Source organism: Macaca thibetana, chromosome 10 (genome assembly GCF_024542745.1).
Source record: "Macaca thibetana thibetana isolate TM-01 chromosome 10, ASM2454274v1, whole genome shotgun sequence".
Lineage (NCBI taxonomy): Eukaryota > Metazoa > Chordata > Mammalia > Primates > Cercopithecidae > Macaca > Macaca thibetana.
The window spans coordinates 34142587-34161773 of NC_065587.1; the positions used below are offsets into that span (position 1 = coordinate 34142587).

The following is a 19187-nucleotide window of genomic DNA, read 5'->3' on the forward strand; positions in this document are numbered from 1 at the left end:
TGGTCTTTCTAACTTCCTCTTTCAGCTTCATTTATTCACATATAAATGACTGTTGCTGCCCTACCAAACGCAGTGTTAAGAAATGAGGGCCAGGCTCGGTGGCTCATACATGTAATTCCAGCACTTTGGGAGGCCGAGGCAGGGGAATCACTTGAGGTTAGGAGTGTGAGACCAGCCTGGCCAACATAGTGAAACCCTATCTCTACTAAAAAAAAAAAAAAGAAAAAAAATACAAAAATTAGCCAGGCAGGTGGCACGTGTCTGTAATCCCAGCTACTCGGGAGGCTGAGGCAGGAGAATTGCTTGAACCTGGGAGGCGGAGGTTGCAGTGAGCCAAGATTGCACCACTGCACTCCAGCCTGGATGACAGAGTGAGACTCCATCTCAGAAAAAAAAAAAAAAAAAAAGAAATGAGAAACTGCCTTTGTTCTAGAGGGGTTCATCCTGTCTTGACCCTGGGCTTGCCTATCAGATATCAAGCAATTTTATAAAGTTACAATCATTAAGACACTGTTCTACTGGCAGAGGGAGAGATACAAACCAATGGGACAAAGTAGAGTACCCAGAAATAGACCTACACATGGATGAAAATGTGGCTTCACAAAATCTTTCTTTCTTGCTCATTTCATAGCCTGATATGGGTCAGGTGGCTACTCTTGACCTTTTCCCTTCAAATGGTGACTCAGGGATCCAGGCACCCTCCAGTTGGTGATGCTGTCATCTTCCACACACGGCATCCAAGGTCTGTGGGAGAGAGAGTGAATGGATGACCGTGAAGCGATTTATGGCTGAACCAGGCTGTGGTGGATACCACGTCTGCGTGTTTATTGGCTAGCCATGTGGTTCTAATGTGACTACAAAGAGGATGGGAAATGTGGTCTTCCTCTGTCTAGGAAGAGGAAATGGGATTGGACAGCGTCTAGTCTGTCTCTGTTGCCATATTACCATTTACTAGGAATAAAGAAATTCTGGCCAGACTTGGTGGCTCACGCCTATAATCCCAGCACTCTGGGAGGCAGAAGCAGGAGGATCGCTTGAGTCCAGGAGTTCGAGTCCAGCCTGGGCAACACAGGGAGACCCTCTATCTACAAACAAACAAAAAAATAGCTGGGTGTGGTGGCACATGCTTGTAGTCACAGCTACCTGGAAGACTGAGGCAGGAGGATTGCTTGAGCCCAGGATTCAAGGCTGAGTGAGCTGTGATGGTGCCACTGCACTCTGGTCTGGACAACAGAGCAAGACCAATAGAGCAAAAAATTCTGTTTTGCTCAATTTTTGTTAAAATTCATGAATAGATATTAAATGTTTGTTTCTCTGTATTTGTTGAGTTGATCTTAAGTGTTTTTCTCCTTGAATCTGTTAATATGGTAAACTATATTAATATATTTTGTTTTCATTTTTTTTTTTTTTTTTGGAGACAGGGTATCTCTCTGTCACCCAGGTTGCAGTGCAGTTGCGCAGTCCTGGCTCACGGCAGCCTCGACCTCCCAGGCTTAAGCAATTCTCCCGCCTCAGCCTCCCAAGTAGCTGGGACTACAGGTATGTGCCGCCACACCCCAGCTAATTTTATTTTTTATTTTTTGTAGAGGTGAGGTCTTGCCATGTTGCCTAGGCGGCTCTCAAACTCCTGGGCTTCAAGCGCTCCTCCCACCTTGGCCTCCAGAATGTTGGGATTACAGGCGTGAGTCACTACGCCCAGCCTGTTTTCATCTTTAACTCTTTCTTTCATCCCTGGGAAAAAACCAAATTGGTTATGTTACATGTTGCTGGCCGCTACTGCTGGTAATTTGTTCAGGAGTTCTTTGCCTATGTTCATAAGTGCAATTGGTCTATGTCTTAGTCCATTCAGGCTGTTAGAAGACCATAGACTGGGTGTCCTATGACAACAGAAATTCATTTCTCATACTTTCGGAGACTGGACAGTCCAAGATCAAGGCATCAGCAGATTCGGTGTCTGGTGAGGGACTAATTCCTGCTTCTTGGTTGGCCTGGACCGGAGAGGTGGCCAGCCTTTGAATCTGCTCTCACTGTGGGTCCTTGCACTCTGGGCCGGTGATGGGAGTGCCAGCTCTCATGATCTCTGAACTGCCTTCAGGGTCCTTCTTCCATTATCTTGGAGAATAGCTCCTAGCTTCTGTTGCAATGGCTGATCCATACTAATCTTACTAAAGGAGCTTGGCAACACAGCAACACCCTTAGTGTTCTCTCCAAACGGGTTCTCGTTCTTTTCTATATGGATGGGCTGATCATTTTTCAGAATTTCAAGTTCTCATTACTTTTTGCTTAACAGTTCTGTCTTTAAGTCATTTATGTCTCTCTTGAATTTTACTGGAAGCAGTCAGAAGGAGCTAGGTAACTCCTTCAATACTTTGTTTAGAGATTTCCTAAGCCAAACATCCAATTGCAGGTTTCATTGCTTGCAATTTTTACCTCCACAAAATGATAGAACATGAACACAATTTAGCCAAGTTCTTCCTAACACGGATGGCCTTTTGTCTAGCTTCCAGTAAATGTTCTTCATTTCCATATGTGACCCCCTCAGAATGGCCTTACTGCCTGTAATCCCAGCACTTTGGGAGGTCAAGGCGGGTGGATCACTTGAGGTCAGGAGTTCTAGACCAGCCTGGTCAACATGGTGAAACCCCGTCTTTACTAAAATACAAAAATTAGCCAGGTGTGGTGGCAGGCACCTGTAGTCCCAACTACTTGGGAGGCTGAGGCAGGAGAATCACTTGAACCCAGGAAGTGGAGGTTGCAGCAAGATCATGCCACTACACTTCAGCCTGGGTGACAGAGTGAGACTCTGTCTCAAACAAATCAAATCAAAACAAAACAAAACAAAACAAAACAAAAGAATGGCCTTACTATATATTCCTACTAACATTCTGTTCAGGATTACTTTGGTACTCTCTAAGAAGATTGAGGTTTCTCTACAGCTCTCCTCTTTTCTTTCTGAGTCCTCATCAGGATCACCCTTAATGTCCACATTTCTAGCATATACCTCAAAACTCTTTCAGCCTCTACCCGTTACCAAATTGGAAAGTTGATGCCTTGGCCTCCCAAAGCGCTAGGACTGCCGGGTGTGGTGGCTCACACCTGTAATCCCAGCACTTTGGGAGGCCGAGGTGGGCAGATCACAAGGTCAGGAGATCGAGACCATCCTGGCTAACACGGTGAAACCCTGTCTCTACAAAAAATACAAAAATTAGCCGGCATGATGCCACGCACCTGTAATCCCAGCTACTCAGGAGGCTGAGGCAGGAGAATTGCTTGAACCCAGGAGGCAGAGGTTGCAGTGAGCCAAGGTCGCACCACTGCACTCCATCCTGGGTGACAGAGTGAGACTCCGTCTCAAAACAAAACAAAACAAACAAAAAACAAAGTGTTAAGATTACAAGCATGAGCCACCATGCCCAACCATATTTCCTTCTTTGTGTTTTCATTATACTTGCTTTTCTTTCTCCAACTTTTTAAAATTTATTTTGAGACAGGCTCTCACTCTGTCGCCTAGGCTGGACGTGGTGTGATCATGGTTCACTGTAGCCTCAAACTGCTGGGTTCAAGAGGTGATTCACCTCAGCCTCCCAAGTAGCTGGGGCTACAGGCATGTACCATCATGCCTGGCTAATATTTTAATTTCTTATAGAGACAGGGTGTTGCTGTACCCAGCTGATCTCAAACTACTGGCCTCAAGTGACCCTCCTGCCTTAGCCTCCCAAAGTGCTGGGATTATAAGCCACTGTGCTCAGCCAATTTAAGTTGGACGTTTACCTTATTAAAGGTTCAGTTTTCTCCTTTTGTAACACAAACATTTAAGGCTATAAATGTTCCTCTTCTGCTTTGGCTATATCCCATCCATTTTGACAGGCGATATGTTCATGTTCATTTAGTTCTAAATATTTTCTAATTTTTGAATGATTCATTTGGAAGTATGTGTTTAAACTTCCAAATATGTGGGGGGCGGTTGGTCATTGTTTTGTTATTTTATTCTAATCTAATTGTTGTGAGGTTAAAGGATTGGTCTGTACATGGTCAGGCTTTGTAAATGTTGCATGTAAAATTTGTAAACAATGTGTAGTATCTAATTTTGTAGGTACAGAGTTCTGAATTCAGCCATTTAGATCAAGCTTGTTAATGATGTGGTTCAACTTGTGTACATCTGTACCAATGTTTTATCTGTTTAAGCTATCAATTTCTGAGAGCTGTGTTTGTATTTCCCACTATCATTAGGTTATTTGCCAATGTCTCATAAATATTATCCATTTTTATTGATATGTTTTAGGGCTATGTTATTGAATACATACACATTCAGAATTATAGTCTTTCTGGAACTTGGTCTTTTTACAGCAGCAAATATTTATATAGCACTTTGTGCTGAGCACTTTCCATATATTAATTCATTTACTCCTTATAACAACTCTATGAAGTGGATACGATTATTTTCCTCATTTTCTAGTGGGAAAATCAAGGAAAGAGAGATTAAGTAATTTACCTAAGGTCACTCAGCTTCTAAATGGTGGAGTCGGCCGGGCGCCGTGGCTCACGCTGTAATCCCAGCACTTTGGGCAGATCACCTGAGGTCAGGAGTTCAAGACCAGCCTGGCCAACATGGTGAAACCCTGTCTCTACTAAAAATACAAAAAAAAAAAAAAAAAAAAAAAAAAAGTAGCCGGGTGTGGTGGCAGGTGCCTGTAATCCCAGCTACTTGGGAGACTGAGGCAGGAGAATTGCTTGAACCTGGGAGGCAGAGGTTGCAGTGAGCCGAGATTGTGCCACTGCACTCTAGCCTGGGTGACAAAGTGAGACTTCATCTCTAAAAAAAATAAATAAATAAAAATAAAATAAAACTAAATGGTGGAGTCAGGGTTTGAATCCAGGTAGTCTGGCTATAGAGTGTGTGCCCTTCACTACTATGGTGTACTGCCTTTTATCATTATATAATGAACTTCTTTATCCCTAAGAATATTCTTTGTCATATAGTTTATTTTTTCTGGTATTAATATTGGCAAACCCACTTTTTAAAGTTGATATTTGCCTAGTTTAATTATATACATGCATTAAATTATATTTGTGTATTTTTTTCTTCAGCCTTTTTTTTTTTTACTTTGTCTTTATATTTTAGGGACATTTCTCTTTTTTATTTATTTATTTTTGAGACAGGGTCTTGCTCTGTCACCCAGGCTGGTGTGCAATGGCGTGATCATAGCTCACTGCAACCTCCAACTCCTGGGCTCAAGGGATCCTCCCACTTCAGCCCCCTGACTAGCTGGGACTATAGGCATGTATCACCACACCTGACTAATTAAGAACATTTTTTGAAGGCTGGGCATGGTGGCTCATGCCTGTAATCCCAGCACTTTGGGAGGCCGAGGTGGGAGGATCACTTGAGGTCAGGAGTTCGAGACCAGCCTGACCAACATGGAGAAACCCCGTCTCTACTAAAAATACAAAATTACCTGGGTGTGGTGGCACATGCCTGTAATCCTAGCTACTCAGGAGGCTAAGGCGGGAGAATTGCTTGAACCCGGGAGGAGGAGGTTGTGGTGAGCTGAGATCTTACCATTGCACTCCAGCCTGGACAACAAGAGCAAAACTCCATTTAAAACAAAACAAAATAAAACAAACAAAACAAAAACACTCCCCCCTGCCCGAAAGAAAAAAAAAAAGATTTTTTTTTTTGTTGAAATGGCATCTCACTTTGTTGCCCAGTTTGGGCTCAAGGGTTCCTCCTGCCTCAGCCTCCCAAAGTGCTGGGATTACAGGTGTGAACCACCATGCCAGGCCATGGGATATTTCTTGTAAAAGCCTATAACTGGACATTTAAAAAAAATCCAATCTGATCATCTGTTATTTAATATAACATCTATAGTGATTACTGATTATTTAGCTTTATTGCTACCATCCACTGCATTCTGACTTCTGTTATTTCTGATGAGAAGTCTGCCACTAATCTAACTGTTGTTTGTTGTAATTTGTTTTTTACTGTTTGATTTCCCTTAAGATCTTTTTCTTGTCTAGAGTTCTACAATTTTACTTGAAAACATCTCAGAGCCTGTTTATTTTTATTCATCCTGTTTAGGATTCATTGCAATTCCTAAATCTGTGGGTTGGAGAAGTTCTTTCACCAATTTTGGAAAATTCTCAGTTGAAATTTCTTCATTGTCTTTCCCTTATTCTTTTATATTCTCCTTCTGGAGCTTCTGTTAGACATATTTTGGATATTCCAATCTATCTCTCATGTCTCTTGTCTCTTAGATATTTTCAGTCTCTAGCTCTCTGTACTACATTCTAGAGAATGTCTTCATATATATTATTAAATTTACTCACTTCAGTTGTGTCTAATTTGCTGTTGAGCTCATCCATTAAATTTTTTTTCAGTGACTATACAGTAGTCTCTCTTATATACAGTTTCACTTTTCATGGTTTCGGTTCCATGGTAAAACACTCTGAAAATATTCAGATATTTTGAGGCAGAGAGGCACCACATTCACATACACTTTTATTATAATATATTGTTATAATTGTTCTATTATGTTACTATTCTTTTTATTTTTTTGAGGCAGAGTCTTGCTCTGTCGCCCAGGCTGGAGTGCGGTGGCGTGATCTCGGCTCACTGCAACCTCCGCCTGCCGGGTTCACACCATTCTCCTGCCTCAGCCTCCCGAGTAGCTGGGACCACAGGCGCCCGCCACAATGCCTGGCTAATTTTTGTTTTTGTACTTTTAGTAGAGACGGGGTTTCACTGTATTAGCCAGGATGGTCTCGATCTCCTGACCTCGTGATCCCCCCCTTCGGCCTCCCAAAGTGCTGGGATTACAGGCGTGAGCCACAGCGCCCAGCTTTGTTACTATTCTTAATCTCTTACTGTACCTAATTTATAAATTAAACTTTATCATAGGTGTGTATAGAAAAATAAACATAGTATTTGTATATCTTCAGTTTCAGGCATCCACTGGAGGTCTTGGAATGAATCCCTCATGGATAAAGAGAGGACTACTATATACTAGAAATCTGAAGGTTTCTTTTCTTTTCTTTTTTCTTTTTTTGAGACAGGGTCACCCAGGCTGGAGTACAGTGGCATGATCATAGCTCACTGTAACCTCAAACTCCTGGCCTCAAATGACCCTCCCATTTTAGCCTCCTGGGTGGCTAGGACTACAGGCACATGCCACCATGTCTGGCTACTTAAAAACAAAATTATTTTTATGGCTGGGCGTGGTGGCTCACGCCTGTAATCCCAGCACTTTGGGAGGCCAAGGTGTGCAGATCACCTGAGGTCGGGAGTTCAAGACCAACCTGACCAACATAGAGAAACCCCGTCTCTACTAAAAATACAAAAATGAGCTGGGTGTGGTGGCGGGCGCCTGTAATCCCAGCTACTTGGGAGGCTGAGGCATGAGAATCGCTTGAACCCGGGAGGCAGAGGTTGCAGTGAGCCGAGATCGCACCACTGCACTACGGCCTGGGGGACAGAGCAAGATTCTGTCTCAAAAAATATATATATATTTTTAGAAATGAGGTCTTGCTATGTTGCCCAGGCTGATCTCGAACATGCCCAGCCAGGTTTTTTGTTTGTTTATTTTTGAGCACCTGAGGTAGGACTGAAGTGTTTGTTTACTTGCTTTCCCCACCAGACAGAGTATTAGTGAAACACCATGTTGATCAGGCTGGTCTTGAACTCCTGACCTCAGGTGATCCACCTGCTTCTGCTTCCCAAAGTGCTGGGATTATAGGCAGGAGCCACCACGCCTGGCTAGGTTTTTTTTTTTTTTAATATTTCTTTTCTTTTTTGTATTGAGTGAGTTTTCGTAGTGTAACATTTAAATTCCTTTAATGATTTCTAAACTACTTTTTGAGTTATTTTCTTAGTGTGGCTCTAGGGCTTATACATATTAACTTATCAAAATTAACTTCAGATTTATACCAACTTAATTCCAGTGAGATAAAGAAACTTCATTCCTAGATAGTGCTATTCCTTCTTTGCCTTTTTGGTGCCATTATTATTATACATTATACATATATAACTTTTTTTTAAGACAGGGTCTTGCTTTGTTGCTCAGGCTGGAGTGCAGTGGCGCAATTGGGGCTCACTGTAGCCTCAATCTCCTGGGCTCAAGTGATCCTCCTACCTCAGCCTCCTAAGTAGCTGGAACTACAGGCATGTGCCACCATGCCTGGCTAATTTTTTTTTTTCGGGATGGGGTCTCATTCTGTTGCCCAGGCTGGAGTGCAGTGGCGCAATCTCGGCTCACGGCAACATCCACTTCCTGGGTTCAAGCAATTCTCCTGCCTCATCCTCCCAAGTAGAGTAGCTGGAACTACAGGTGTGCACCACCATGCCTGGCTAATTATTTATTTATTTATTTATTTTTGATGCCTGGCTAATTTTTAAAATATTTTTTGTAGAGATGAGGTTTCATCATATTGCCTAGGCTGGTCTCAAACTCCTGAGCTCAAGCAATCCGTATGCCTTGGCCTCCCAAAATTCTGGGATTACAGGTATGAGCCACTATGCCCGGCCTATATATAAGATATTAAAAAATATTTATCTATATCTGTATTTTACCATTTCTGGTTGTCTTCATTTATTTCCGTGGATTTGAGTTACCATCTTATGTCATTTCCTTGCCTTAATACAGCTTTGCTCTCAACTTCCTTTTTTGTGCTGTTATTGTCAAATCTATTACATTTCTATATGTTAAAGGCCCAATACAATTACAGTTTTATGCAATTGCTTTTTGAATAAATTAAGAGAAGAAAGGAGAAGAAATATGCAAGACACTTTTTTTTTTTTTGAAACATTTGTTTTGAGGGGATGGAGTCTCACTCTATCACACAGGCTAAAGTGCAGTGGCACCATCTTGGCTCACTGCAACCTCTGCCTCCCGGGTTCAAACGATTCTCCCATCTCCCCTCCTGAGTAGCTGGGACTACAGGCCCATGCCATCAAGCCCTGCTAATTTTTGTATTTTTAGTAGAGACAGGGTTTTGCCATGTTGGCCAGGCTGGTCTCCAACTTCTGACTTCAGGTGATCCACCTGCCTCGGTCTCCCAAAGTGCTAGGATTACAGGCGTGAGCCACTGCGCCTGGCCTAAATGTAAATTTAGAGAGCCACATGTGGCCAGTCCCCACCATATTAAACAATGTGGCTAAGTGAGGCTGACTACATATCTGAAGGCACTCGCAGCCTCATTTACTTCACTTTCCAGTCTGATTTCCTCTTCATTTATGGTTCCAAGAGTTTCCCTTACTCTTTGAGATTAACTGTGCATCTAAAGAATGTTATATTTCGGCCAGGCGCGGTGGCTCACGCCTGTAATCCCACCACTTTGGGAGGCCGAGGCGGACGGATCACAAGGTCAGGAGATCGAGACCATGGTGAAACCTCGTCTCTACTAAAAATACAAAAAAAAATTAGCCGGGCGCGGTGGCGGGCGCCTGTAGTCCCAGCTACTCGGGAGGCTGAGGCAGGAGAATGGCATGATCCCGGGAGACGGAGCTTGCAGTGAGCCGAGATTGCGCCACTGCACTCCAGCCTGAGGAACAGAGTGAGACTCCGTCTCAAAAAAAAAAAAGTTATATTTCACTGAGTGTTGTTTTTTTGGTAAGCTGGGGAGTTTTTATATGATTTAGTTCACAGTATTGCCAGAACCAGAACATAGTCTCTGTACCTCCATTTTTTATTCCCTGTAATCCACCGTCTGCACTACAAAGCAACTTTTCTAACATGCAAATCTGTGCTTGGTATGCTGGGGAGTTTTTATATGATTTAGTTCACAGTATTGCCAGAACCAGAACATAGTCTCTGTACCTCCATTTTTTATTCCCTGTAATCCACCGTCTGCACTACAAAGCAACTTTTCTAACATGCAAATCTGTGCTTGGTATGCTGGGGAGTTTTTATATGATTTAGTTCACAGTATTGCCAGAACCAGAACATAGTCTCTGTACCTCCATTTTTTATTCCCTGTAATCCACCGTCTGCACTACAAAGCAACTTTTCTAACATGCAAATCTGTGCTTGGTATACTTCCGCTTTCGAAAGTCCTTTCCTGCCTTAGAACGCAGCCCAGGTTCGGCTTGGAGTCAGGCCCATTGTAACTCAGCCCTACCTGTTTTCCTCAGCGGTGCCTTTCATTGCATGCTCTCCTGTACTTCATATTCAAGCAGAGCCAATATTTGTAACTGTATAGCGCCTGCTACTTTATGCCTTAGGCCCTTTGTCCATCTTGCTCCTGGAATGCTCTTCTGATCCAGCTCTACCTCCTATCTGCTACCCAACACCTGCTCAGCCTTTAAAACAGCTCTCTTGTCTTGTCTTCCGTGAAGGCTTTGCTGCCCCACTCCTATTTTGTATCTCTCCTGGACTCTGAATTTGGTTATAATATTCTTAATACTTCATTGTGCTTAATTGGTTATATATCTGTCTCCCTCCTAGGAAAGAACTTGGTTTATTTATTTTTTTAGTTATTGAGAAGGAGTTTCGCTCCTTTTCAAAGGGAGGAGTTGCCCAGGCTGGAGTGCAATGGTGCGATCTTGGCTCACCACAACCTCCGCCTCCCAGGTTCCAGAGATTCTCCTGTCTCAGCCTCCCGAGCAGCTGGGATTACAGGCGCAGGCTACCATGCCCGGGTAATTTTTGTATTTTTAGTAGAGACGGGGTTTCATCATATTGGTCAGGCTGGTCTCGAACTCCTGACCTCAGGTGATCCACCTGCCTCAGCCTTCCAAAGTATTGGGATTACAGGCGTGAGCCACCATGCCTGGCCGGTTTATTTTTTACTTTCTGTTTTGTTTTGTTTTGTTTTGTTTTTGAGACAGGGTAGGGTGTGGGCTGGGGAGTGGGAGGGTGCTCTTCCCTGGCTGTCAGAAGTCCAGCTCTTCCTTCATCAGCTGCTTCCTTTTTTTTTCTTTTTTCTTTCTTTCTTTTTTTTTTTTTCACTCCGTTGCTCAGGCCGGAGTGAAATGGTGCGATCTCGGCTCACTGCAACCTCCGCCTCCCGGGTTCAAGTGATTCTCCTGCCTTAGCCTTCCTGAGTAGCTGGGATTACAGGTGCATGCCACCACGCCTGGTTAATTTTTGTATTATTAGTAGAGGCGGAGTTTCACTGTGTTGGCCAGGCTGGTCTCAAACTCCTGACCTCAGGTGATCCACCTGCCTCTGCCTCCCAAATTGCTGGGATTACAGGCATGAGCCACTGCGCCCCACCAGCTGCTTCCTTCTTCCACTACTTTACTTAATTGTGCAGGAGGCCTGGGCCAGCTTCCGTGTGAGCTGCTGGCTGGTGTTCCCCTGGAGGGATTGGGAGACTGCTATAATCATCCCCATTAGCAGTTGGCAGCCCCCCAGTAAGATACTCTTTGACCTGGACTGGCTTAGCCCTGATAGCTGCCAGGCCTGCTGTGTTGCTCACCCTGAGTGGTGACTGCACCCGTTAGACTGTTCACTTCCCACTCTGCCCCACATAGGTGGACCCTGGCCCCAACTGGCACCCTGGATGTCTCACACTGTGAGCCTGAGAAGACCGGCTCCAAGAACAGTGCTCCTAACCATGGGCAGCTTTGCTCCTGGGCACTTACCAAAATGCAGTGCTGTGGGGGAGTAGAACTCAGAGTCCAGGCAGAAAACAGCCATTGGTGGCCCCTGCTGTGAGTCGATGTTCCCCGGGAGGCTAAGGCATGGCCAATGGAATGACGATAACACAGAGACCTTTAACTGAGCATGGACTCTGAGCCAGGGACTGGCTCTGTCATCGAAGAAAGATTACACACATGATCTCTCTTTATACTCACAACAACCCCTTAAGGTAGGAGTGGGGTCCGTTTTTTTTTGAGATGGAGTTTTATTCTTGTTGCCCAGGTAGGAGCGCAATGGTGCAGTCTCGGCTCACTGCAACCTCTGCCTCCCAGGTTCAAGTGATTCTCCTGCCTCAGCCTCCTGAGTAGCTGGGGTTACAGGCATGTGCCACCATGCCCGGCTAATTTTGTATTTTTAGTAGAGATGTTTAGGTCTCCATGTTGGTCAGGCTCGTCTCAAACTCCTGACCTCAGGTAGTCCGCCCACCTTGGCCTCCCATAGTGCTGGGATTACAGGTGTGAGCCACCTTGCCCGGCTGGAGTGGGGTCCTTTTTACAGATCCACATTCTGAGGTGAAATATTCAGCCTAAGACCACAAAGGTGTTAAGTGGTACAGCTGGGATGGCGGCCCCAGAATTCCTGCCCTCACCACCATGCCAGCTTTCCAAAGGTGGTGTGTGCGGGGGAGGTGGAGATGGTGCAGGTTCTAAATTGTGTATTTACCAGGGATTGGCTGTCCAGACTGACCTCCAGGGAACTGGAAAACGCAGGTTTGGCTGAAACTGACCCTTATTCAAGAGGCGGATTTAGGGGCGAGGCCTGACTAACCCCTGTGGCTCCACTGCCTGTAGCTACCTCACACTGCATGGCATTATCATGCAGCAAGCTGTTACCTAGGGGAGATAAGCCCGCAGCAGCAGCTTCAAAGGTCATGAAATCAGGGAGCCCACAGGCCGCAAAGGGTGTGGAAGTGAACAGGGCAGGCAGGCTTTTTGCCTTGTTTTCATGGGGCTGGGAATGGGATGTCTCCATTATTGGTGAACCTCAGATTTTTTTTGAGCCCCAACTACTCTAGTCATTTCCTTCTCCCTTAAACCCCTAAAGGCAGCAGTCTACCTTCTGCCTTCCAGAGTTGCTGCATCGACATCCAGCCCCAGCCTTGGATGAGTCCTGTCCTGGGGTGAGCTGGTGTGCTCTCTTGAGCCTGTCTACGCAGGGCCACTGACTGCATTCCTTCCTTGGTGTCTCTGTTATTGTGATGGGCTGTAACCCTCACCATTATCCCTTTGGAGCGTTTGTTTTCATCCAGGTGCCCACACCTCTAAATGCCCCCTTTATTTTCCTCTCCGCTAGACACATCTTCCTATTATGTCCCATTTTGCTTTAAAAACCGTTGAGAAGCCCGCTGGGTGGATGCCATTTGCCCAATCCCGTTCCCTAGTCTCTCCTCCCAGGCAGGTGTTTTCAGGGAACTTCTCCATCCGCTGGAATCGGGTCGTCCCAGAGATGGCTCGTGACCCCGGGGTTGGGTACATGGAAATTTAGGACTACAGGTCGGGGCTGCTGCCCTGGCCCTTTTTGCCTGACTCCACTGGTTTTTACTGCCTTAGGGAGAGGCGGATGGCCCCGTGGGAAGGGCGCTGGACGGAGGGTGGAGGCGAAGCTGCCCTCCGCCTGCCTCAGAGCTGAGAAGGCCAGGTACAAAGCCCGCCCTATAGCTTGAGCCCATCGCTTGGGGACACCGAAGCCCTCTAGGCACTAACGCCCTGCGGTGCAGCCGGTGGGACTCCCAGCGACTTCCTTAGGATTCCGCGCTCCCTGGGAGGCCCCCCACACGGGGTCGCCTCGCCCTGGCGGCTGCTCGCGCCTCCTGCTTCCTCTAGGCCACGGGGCTCCCCACCCGACCGTGACGCACGGCACCCCCGCCCCTTCTCTTCCCGCTGATCCAGTGTGCCGCGCTTTCTCCTCCTCTGGTCTCGCCGCCTCCTCTCCCCCTGGAATCCAGTCCTGGTTTCCCCACCGCCAGCCTCCCTCCCTCTCGGCGGGACTAGCTCCCCGCCCCGCCCCGCCCCCGCCTCGCCCCCGCCTCGCCCGCCGTCACCGCGGTCCGCTAGGCTCCCCGCCTGTCCCCGCTCCCGGCCGCCCGGCCCGGCTCGCCCAGTCCAGTGGCTCCAGTCCGGATCTCGCCGCCGCCCGGCCCAGGTGCGAGTCCCCGCTGCTGGGGAGGCGGCGGGCCCCGGCTCCCCTCGGCCGCCTCGGCCGCCTCGCCCGCCCGGGGTTGGCGGGGAGGGAACAGCTGGGCGGCCCCAGAGCCCCTCGGAGGACAATGCGCCCGGCGCTCGGCCACCCTCGCTCGGTCTCCTCCGCGTCCGGCTCCTTCCCGCCGCCCCCGGCCGCCGCCCGGCTGCAGCCCCTCTTCCTCCGCGGGGGCTCCTTCCGCGGCCGGAGAGGCTCGGGCGACAGCAGCACCAGCACCAGCACTAGCCGCGGGGGAGGCGGCGGCAGACGCGGCGGGGGCGGCGGCTCCCCGAGCAGCAGCACGGGCGCCGAGCGCGAGGACGACGACGAGAGCCTCAGCGTCAGCAAGCCGCTGGTGCCCAACGCCGCGCTCCTGGGGCCACCGACTCAGGTGGGCGCCGCGGCCGGCCCAGCGCCCGCCGCCTTCTCCTCCTCAGCCGCCACCTCCTCCTCCACCTCCACACCCACCTCCTCCTGCAGCATGACAGCCGCGGACTTCGGCGGGGGCGCCGCGGCCGGGGCCGTCGGGGGCCCCGGGAGCCGCTCGGCGGGGGGCGCGGGCGGCACCGGGACCGGCAGCGGCGCCTCCTGCTGCCCGTGTTGCTGCTGCTGCGGCTGCCCAGACCGCTCTGGCCGCAGGGGTAGGCGCCGCGGCTGCGCCCCCAGTCCCAGGTGCCGCTGGGGCTACCAGGCGCTGTCCGTGGTGCTGCTGCTGGCTCAGGGTGGCCTGCTGGATCTGTACCTCATCGCCGTCACCGACCTGTACTGGTGCTCCTGGATCGCCACTGACCTGGTGGTGGTGGTGGGCTGGGCCATCTTCTTCGCCAAGAACAGCCGGGGCCGTCGGGGTGGAGTGGCCAGCAGCGCGCACAACCACCACCTGCACCACCACCACGCCGCGCCGCCCCTGCACCTGCCCGCCCCCTCGGCTGCTACCGCTGGGGCCAAGGCGCGCGGAGCCCGCGGGGGCGCCGGCGGCGCAGGGGGCGGCCTGGGGGCGGCCGCGGCAGCGGGCGAGTTCGCCTTCGCCTACCTGGCCTGGCTTATCTACTCCATCGCCTTCACTCCCAAGGTGGTGCTGATCCTGGGCACGTCTATCCTAGACCTCATCGAGCTGCGCGCGCCCTTCGGCACCACGGGCTTCCGTCTCACCATGGCGCTGTCGGTGCCCCTGCTCTACAGCTTGGTGCGGGCCATCAGCGAGGCGGGCGCACCCCCGGGATCGGCAGGACCCCTGCTGCTGCAGCCCCAGCGGCACCGCGCGGCTGGATGCTTCCTGGGCACGTGTCTAGACCTGCTTGACAGTTTCACGCTGGTGGAGTTGATGCTGGAGGGCCGCGTGCCACTGCCCGCGCACCTGCGCTACCTGCTCATCGCCGTCTACTTCCTCACCCTCGCCTCGCCGGTGCTCTGGCTCTACGAGCTCAACGCCGCGGCCGCGGCGGCGGCGGCATCCTGGGGCCAGGCCTCCGGGCCCGGCAGCTGCAGCCGCCTTTTGCGCTTGCTGGGCGGCTGCCTGGTAGACGTGCCCTTGCTGGCGCTGCGCTGCCTCCTGGTGGTCAGCTACCAGCAGCCCCTCTCCATCTTCATGCTCAAGAACCTCTTCTTCCTCGGTTGCCGCGGCTTGGAAGCCCTGGAGGGCTGCTGGGACCGGGGCAGTCGGGCCTCCCCGAGTCGGGCCAGAGGGGGCTATGGTGCTCCGCCCTCCGCCCCTCCACCGCCTCCGCCACCACCTCAGGGAGGCTCCCAGCTGGGCCACTGCATCTCGGAGAACGAGGGGGGTGCCCATGGCTATGTCAACACCCTGGCTGTGGCCTCCCATAATTGAGGGTGAAGGGCATGGGTCCTTGGTTTTGGGTTGAGAGTCCCCAACCCCCTTGTCTTCTACCTTCTGTCGCCCAGATTTGATCAGGCTGTATTTGGAAGAGGTAACCCTTTTCAGGGCTAAGGGCCAGGGTGTCCTTCTGCACCCCTGGGGTGAGGACAGCTTGGAGGGAAACCAGCAGTTAATGGTGAGGGAGGTAGGTGCAGTTACTCTCTCCTCCTGTCCTACCCCAATCCTGACCTCCAAGGGCTGGTACCTCTGCTTCTTGCTTTGCCCACCTCCACTCTAATTCCCATCCATTAGGAGGAGAGGGGTGCTGGGCCTTGGACCTTCTCCCTTGCTTAGAAGTGCCAGCCTCTTTTAGGCTGTGGTTAGTGGCCATTGTCACATGCCTTGAAATTGACCCAGAACCTACTTTTCCACTGATGTGTCTATTGGATTTCTTCCAGGTGATAGATACAAAGTGTATGTCTCTGTGTGTGTAGTGTTGTTTTCTTGTGTCCACCCTGTGGCCCTTTGCAACAGGTAGGAGATCTGGGGAGGCCCTGCCCCCTACACCATACTTACCACCACCCTCCTCTTTTCTGCCTGGATTTGTGACCATGAATTCCCAGGAAGAGCTGGGCCCCTGGGAGCTGCCCAGGTACTCCCCTTGAAGGGAGAAGCTCACCCAGGATCTTCCTCAATCCTGCTCCTCTCTTCTCAGCTCAGGGAGATGGGGGGGGGGATCCATTCTCTAAGGACCAAACTGCACCCTTTCTTGGGTGAGCGAGCATTTCTACCTCCGTGCTTTCAACTTTTGTTGCATCATGCACCGATGCTGCTTGCAAAAAATGAAGACAAAATACTCAGAAGTTGCATTTGCCATGGCCACTGGCTCCAGCTGGGGTTTGGTGCCAGTGTTATTACAGGGTCTGCGGAGTATCAGCCATTGGCTTGGCCTCTGTCTGTTCCTCCCTCTGCACCTAGAACTCTTATCCTTCCTGTGGTTTGGTGCCAACTGGGTCGGATCTGGGCTTAGAGTAATAGCTTTGGTGGGGTTCCTGGATGGCTGTGAAGTTGGGCCTCCCATGGGCCCAAGGGAGTAGGAAGCCCCATTCCCCACCTGTCCTTCCTCTAGGAAGTGTAGATCAGAAAGTGAGGTGGTGACCTCCCGCCTGTGGTCTGGTTAAGAGTCTCACTAGGGCCAAGGCAGGCTGCAGAACTTTCCCTCTTAGAATTCCTCCCATTGAGGGTGATGACAAGAGACATCTGGGGACTGTGCACTTACAGTCTTGGTGTGGAATGTCACTGTTGCCATCTTTGAGGCAGGATAAGTATTTTTACATATTTTAAGGGTGCAGGAGGACAGCAGCTAACAAGGCCAGGAAATACTCACTTCCCTCCACCCTCAACAGGATGTGGTGGGGGTGAAACTTGAAGAATTTTTGTTTCCCCTTCTCCCTTCTTACGTTTGGGAAGTTTTATGTAGCGTAATAAACTCTAGACAAGTTACCAGAAGATGTGGATTCTAGTTCTGATTCTGTCACTCGTTGGCTTTGAGTGACTATCATTTTTATTTTCTGGGCCTGTTTTCTCACATTAAAAAAGTAGAAGTTAGATGAGTGATCTCTAAGGTTGAAGGTAATTTCAGCTCTCACATTCTTTGAGTTTGTGGCTCTTGAAAGCCCTGGTCCTGATGCTCCCTGTAAAGGTGGCCAGGAGAGAAGCCAGCCAGGCTGCACCGGCAGAACATTCGCTGCTCTGCACTGGGTGTGTGAAGCCCCAGCAGAGAAGGCCAGAGGGAGGGCTTGGGCGCCTGGGCTGACTGTGGGGCAGGGCCTGGCACAGCTGCAGAGTGCACAGGGAGGGCCGGAAGTGCCAAGTCACTGGCCGTTAACTCAGCACCCAGGCCAAGCCCCCGCCTCCTGCTGGAAGCCCCCTCTTCCAACTGCTTCGGGGCTCAGGGCAGAAGACCCCCATGTAGACAGACGTAAGAGGGGCAGAAGGCTGGACCAGAGTTCTCTTGAGCCTCCTCGTGCTCTCAGAGCAGGGAACAGCAGGGGAAAATGTTTACACTCCACACACAATCTGTGCTTCCAGTCCCTCACCCTATGTGGCCCAATAGCTGGCTGAATTTCACACTTAATTGGTTTTTTTCTGCCTTCTTCCTCTGCTCCCACTGACTCCTCTCCTCTCCCTTTGATTGTACTCAAGGTTCTGGGGCCTAGGCCCTGGGTGGGTACCAACAGCTGCTCCCTGTTCCCATGTCCTCTCTCCAGCTTTGCTCTGTTTCTCTGCTACCTAATCTCAGTGACTGTGAAAGGACATTGTGTCTGAGCCATGGCCAGCTGCTGGCTGGCCCCCTGACTTGTCCCCTTTCTGTTGTTTGGATGGCCATCTCCTGCTGGGCCTCCCTGACTGTAAAATCTCTGTACTGTTAGGTTTTTGGTGGGAGGCTGTGATAAGTTCCAATGAGCTGCCACTTCCTTGGATATGTCAAGAGGCTGATGGCAACTGGGCCAATTCTGGCAGACACCAGGCCCCCAGCTCAGCCCCAGTCACCCTCTTTTCACACATGGGTCAAGCACCGTGTGCTCAGAGGGTCAGTCCCTTCCTCTGCTGTGTTTTTCTTGAGTCCTTGCACTCACTTTCCCGGCCCCATTCACGATGACCCCTAAAGCTTCCTTTGCCTTGCTTTCTAGGGCATCCCTAGTGGAGGGGCAAACGTGAGATTTCCCCATGGGCCTGACAGCCAAGGCGGTGCACTGTCTTCCGAGGTCAATGCCAGCCCGTGCATAGTTCACAGAAAAGGATCCTGGGCTCAGAATTTTGAGAACCGCCTACCCCTAACATTTCAGCAAGTCAGGGCCTTCCTCTCTGTGAGTCCCCAGATCCTTACTTATTTTCAAAAGACTAGACCCTCTCTAAAGACTGTTCCATTTTAACACGCCCTGATTCTGCATCCGTGGGTTTTGTGAAAGAGAGCTAGCTGGCGGTTAGAGCCTGGAAGAAGGAGGGAAGTGGCACCTCACTAGCATTTATCACTTTTTTCCTTCTCTTTTTAAAAATAAAACCAGACTCTGTTCTGAAAATAAAAAACTTGAGGCTTGTGACAAGCTTCCTGTGTGGTTTGTTTCAAGATCTTTTCTGTCCTGGTTTCCTTACAAAATTCTTAAATGTCACTCTGACATTCGCCATTATTTTATAGGTTTGTGTTCACATTAGGGGTACACCTTGGCCCTTTCCTTCTAGGCAGTTGGCATGTTTTTGAGGGAGGCAGTGAGGCTGTGGCCTGAGCTGGTGAGTGTCTGACAGGCTTTGTTGGCACAGCCAGCTCGGCTCTAATGGACTCAGCCTGAGAGTGATTTTTTTCTCACGCCCTGGGCGCTCTCGCACTTTTCTTTCTTTCCTTCCTTCTTTTTCTCTTTGAGACAGGGTCTCACTCTGTCACCAGGGCTGGAGTGCAGTGGCGCCATCGTAGTTCACTGCAGCCTCAAACTCTTGGGCTCAAACAATCCTCCTGCCTTAGCAGGGACTACAGGGGTGTGCCACCACGCCCGGCT

The 19187-nt window shown here is 49.7% G+C and overlaps 1 protein-coding gene across 1 annotated transcript; it reads left to right on the top strand.

Annotated features, from left to right (window-relative positions):
* Nucleotides 1-13676: 13676 nt before the first annotated feature.
* Nucleotides 13677-18735, top strand: TMEM121B (transmembrane protein 121B). The gene has a single exon (XM_050746150.1). It carries the CDS (start codon nt 13906-13908, stop codon nt 15643-15645), a length of 1740 nt encoding a protein of 579 aa, XP_050602107.1. The 5' UTR covers nt 13677-13905; the 3' UTR covers nt 15646-18735.
* The last annotated feature ends 452 nt before the right edge of the window (nt 18736-19187 follow it).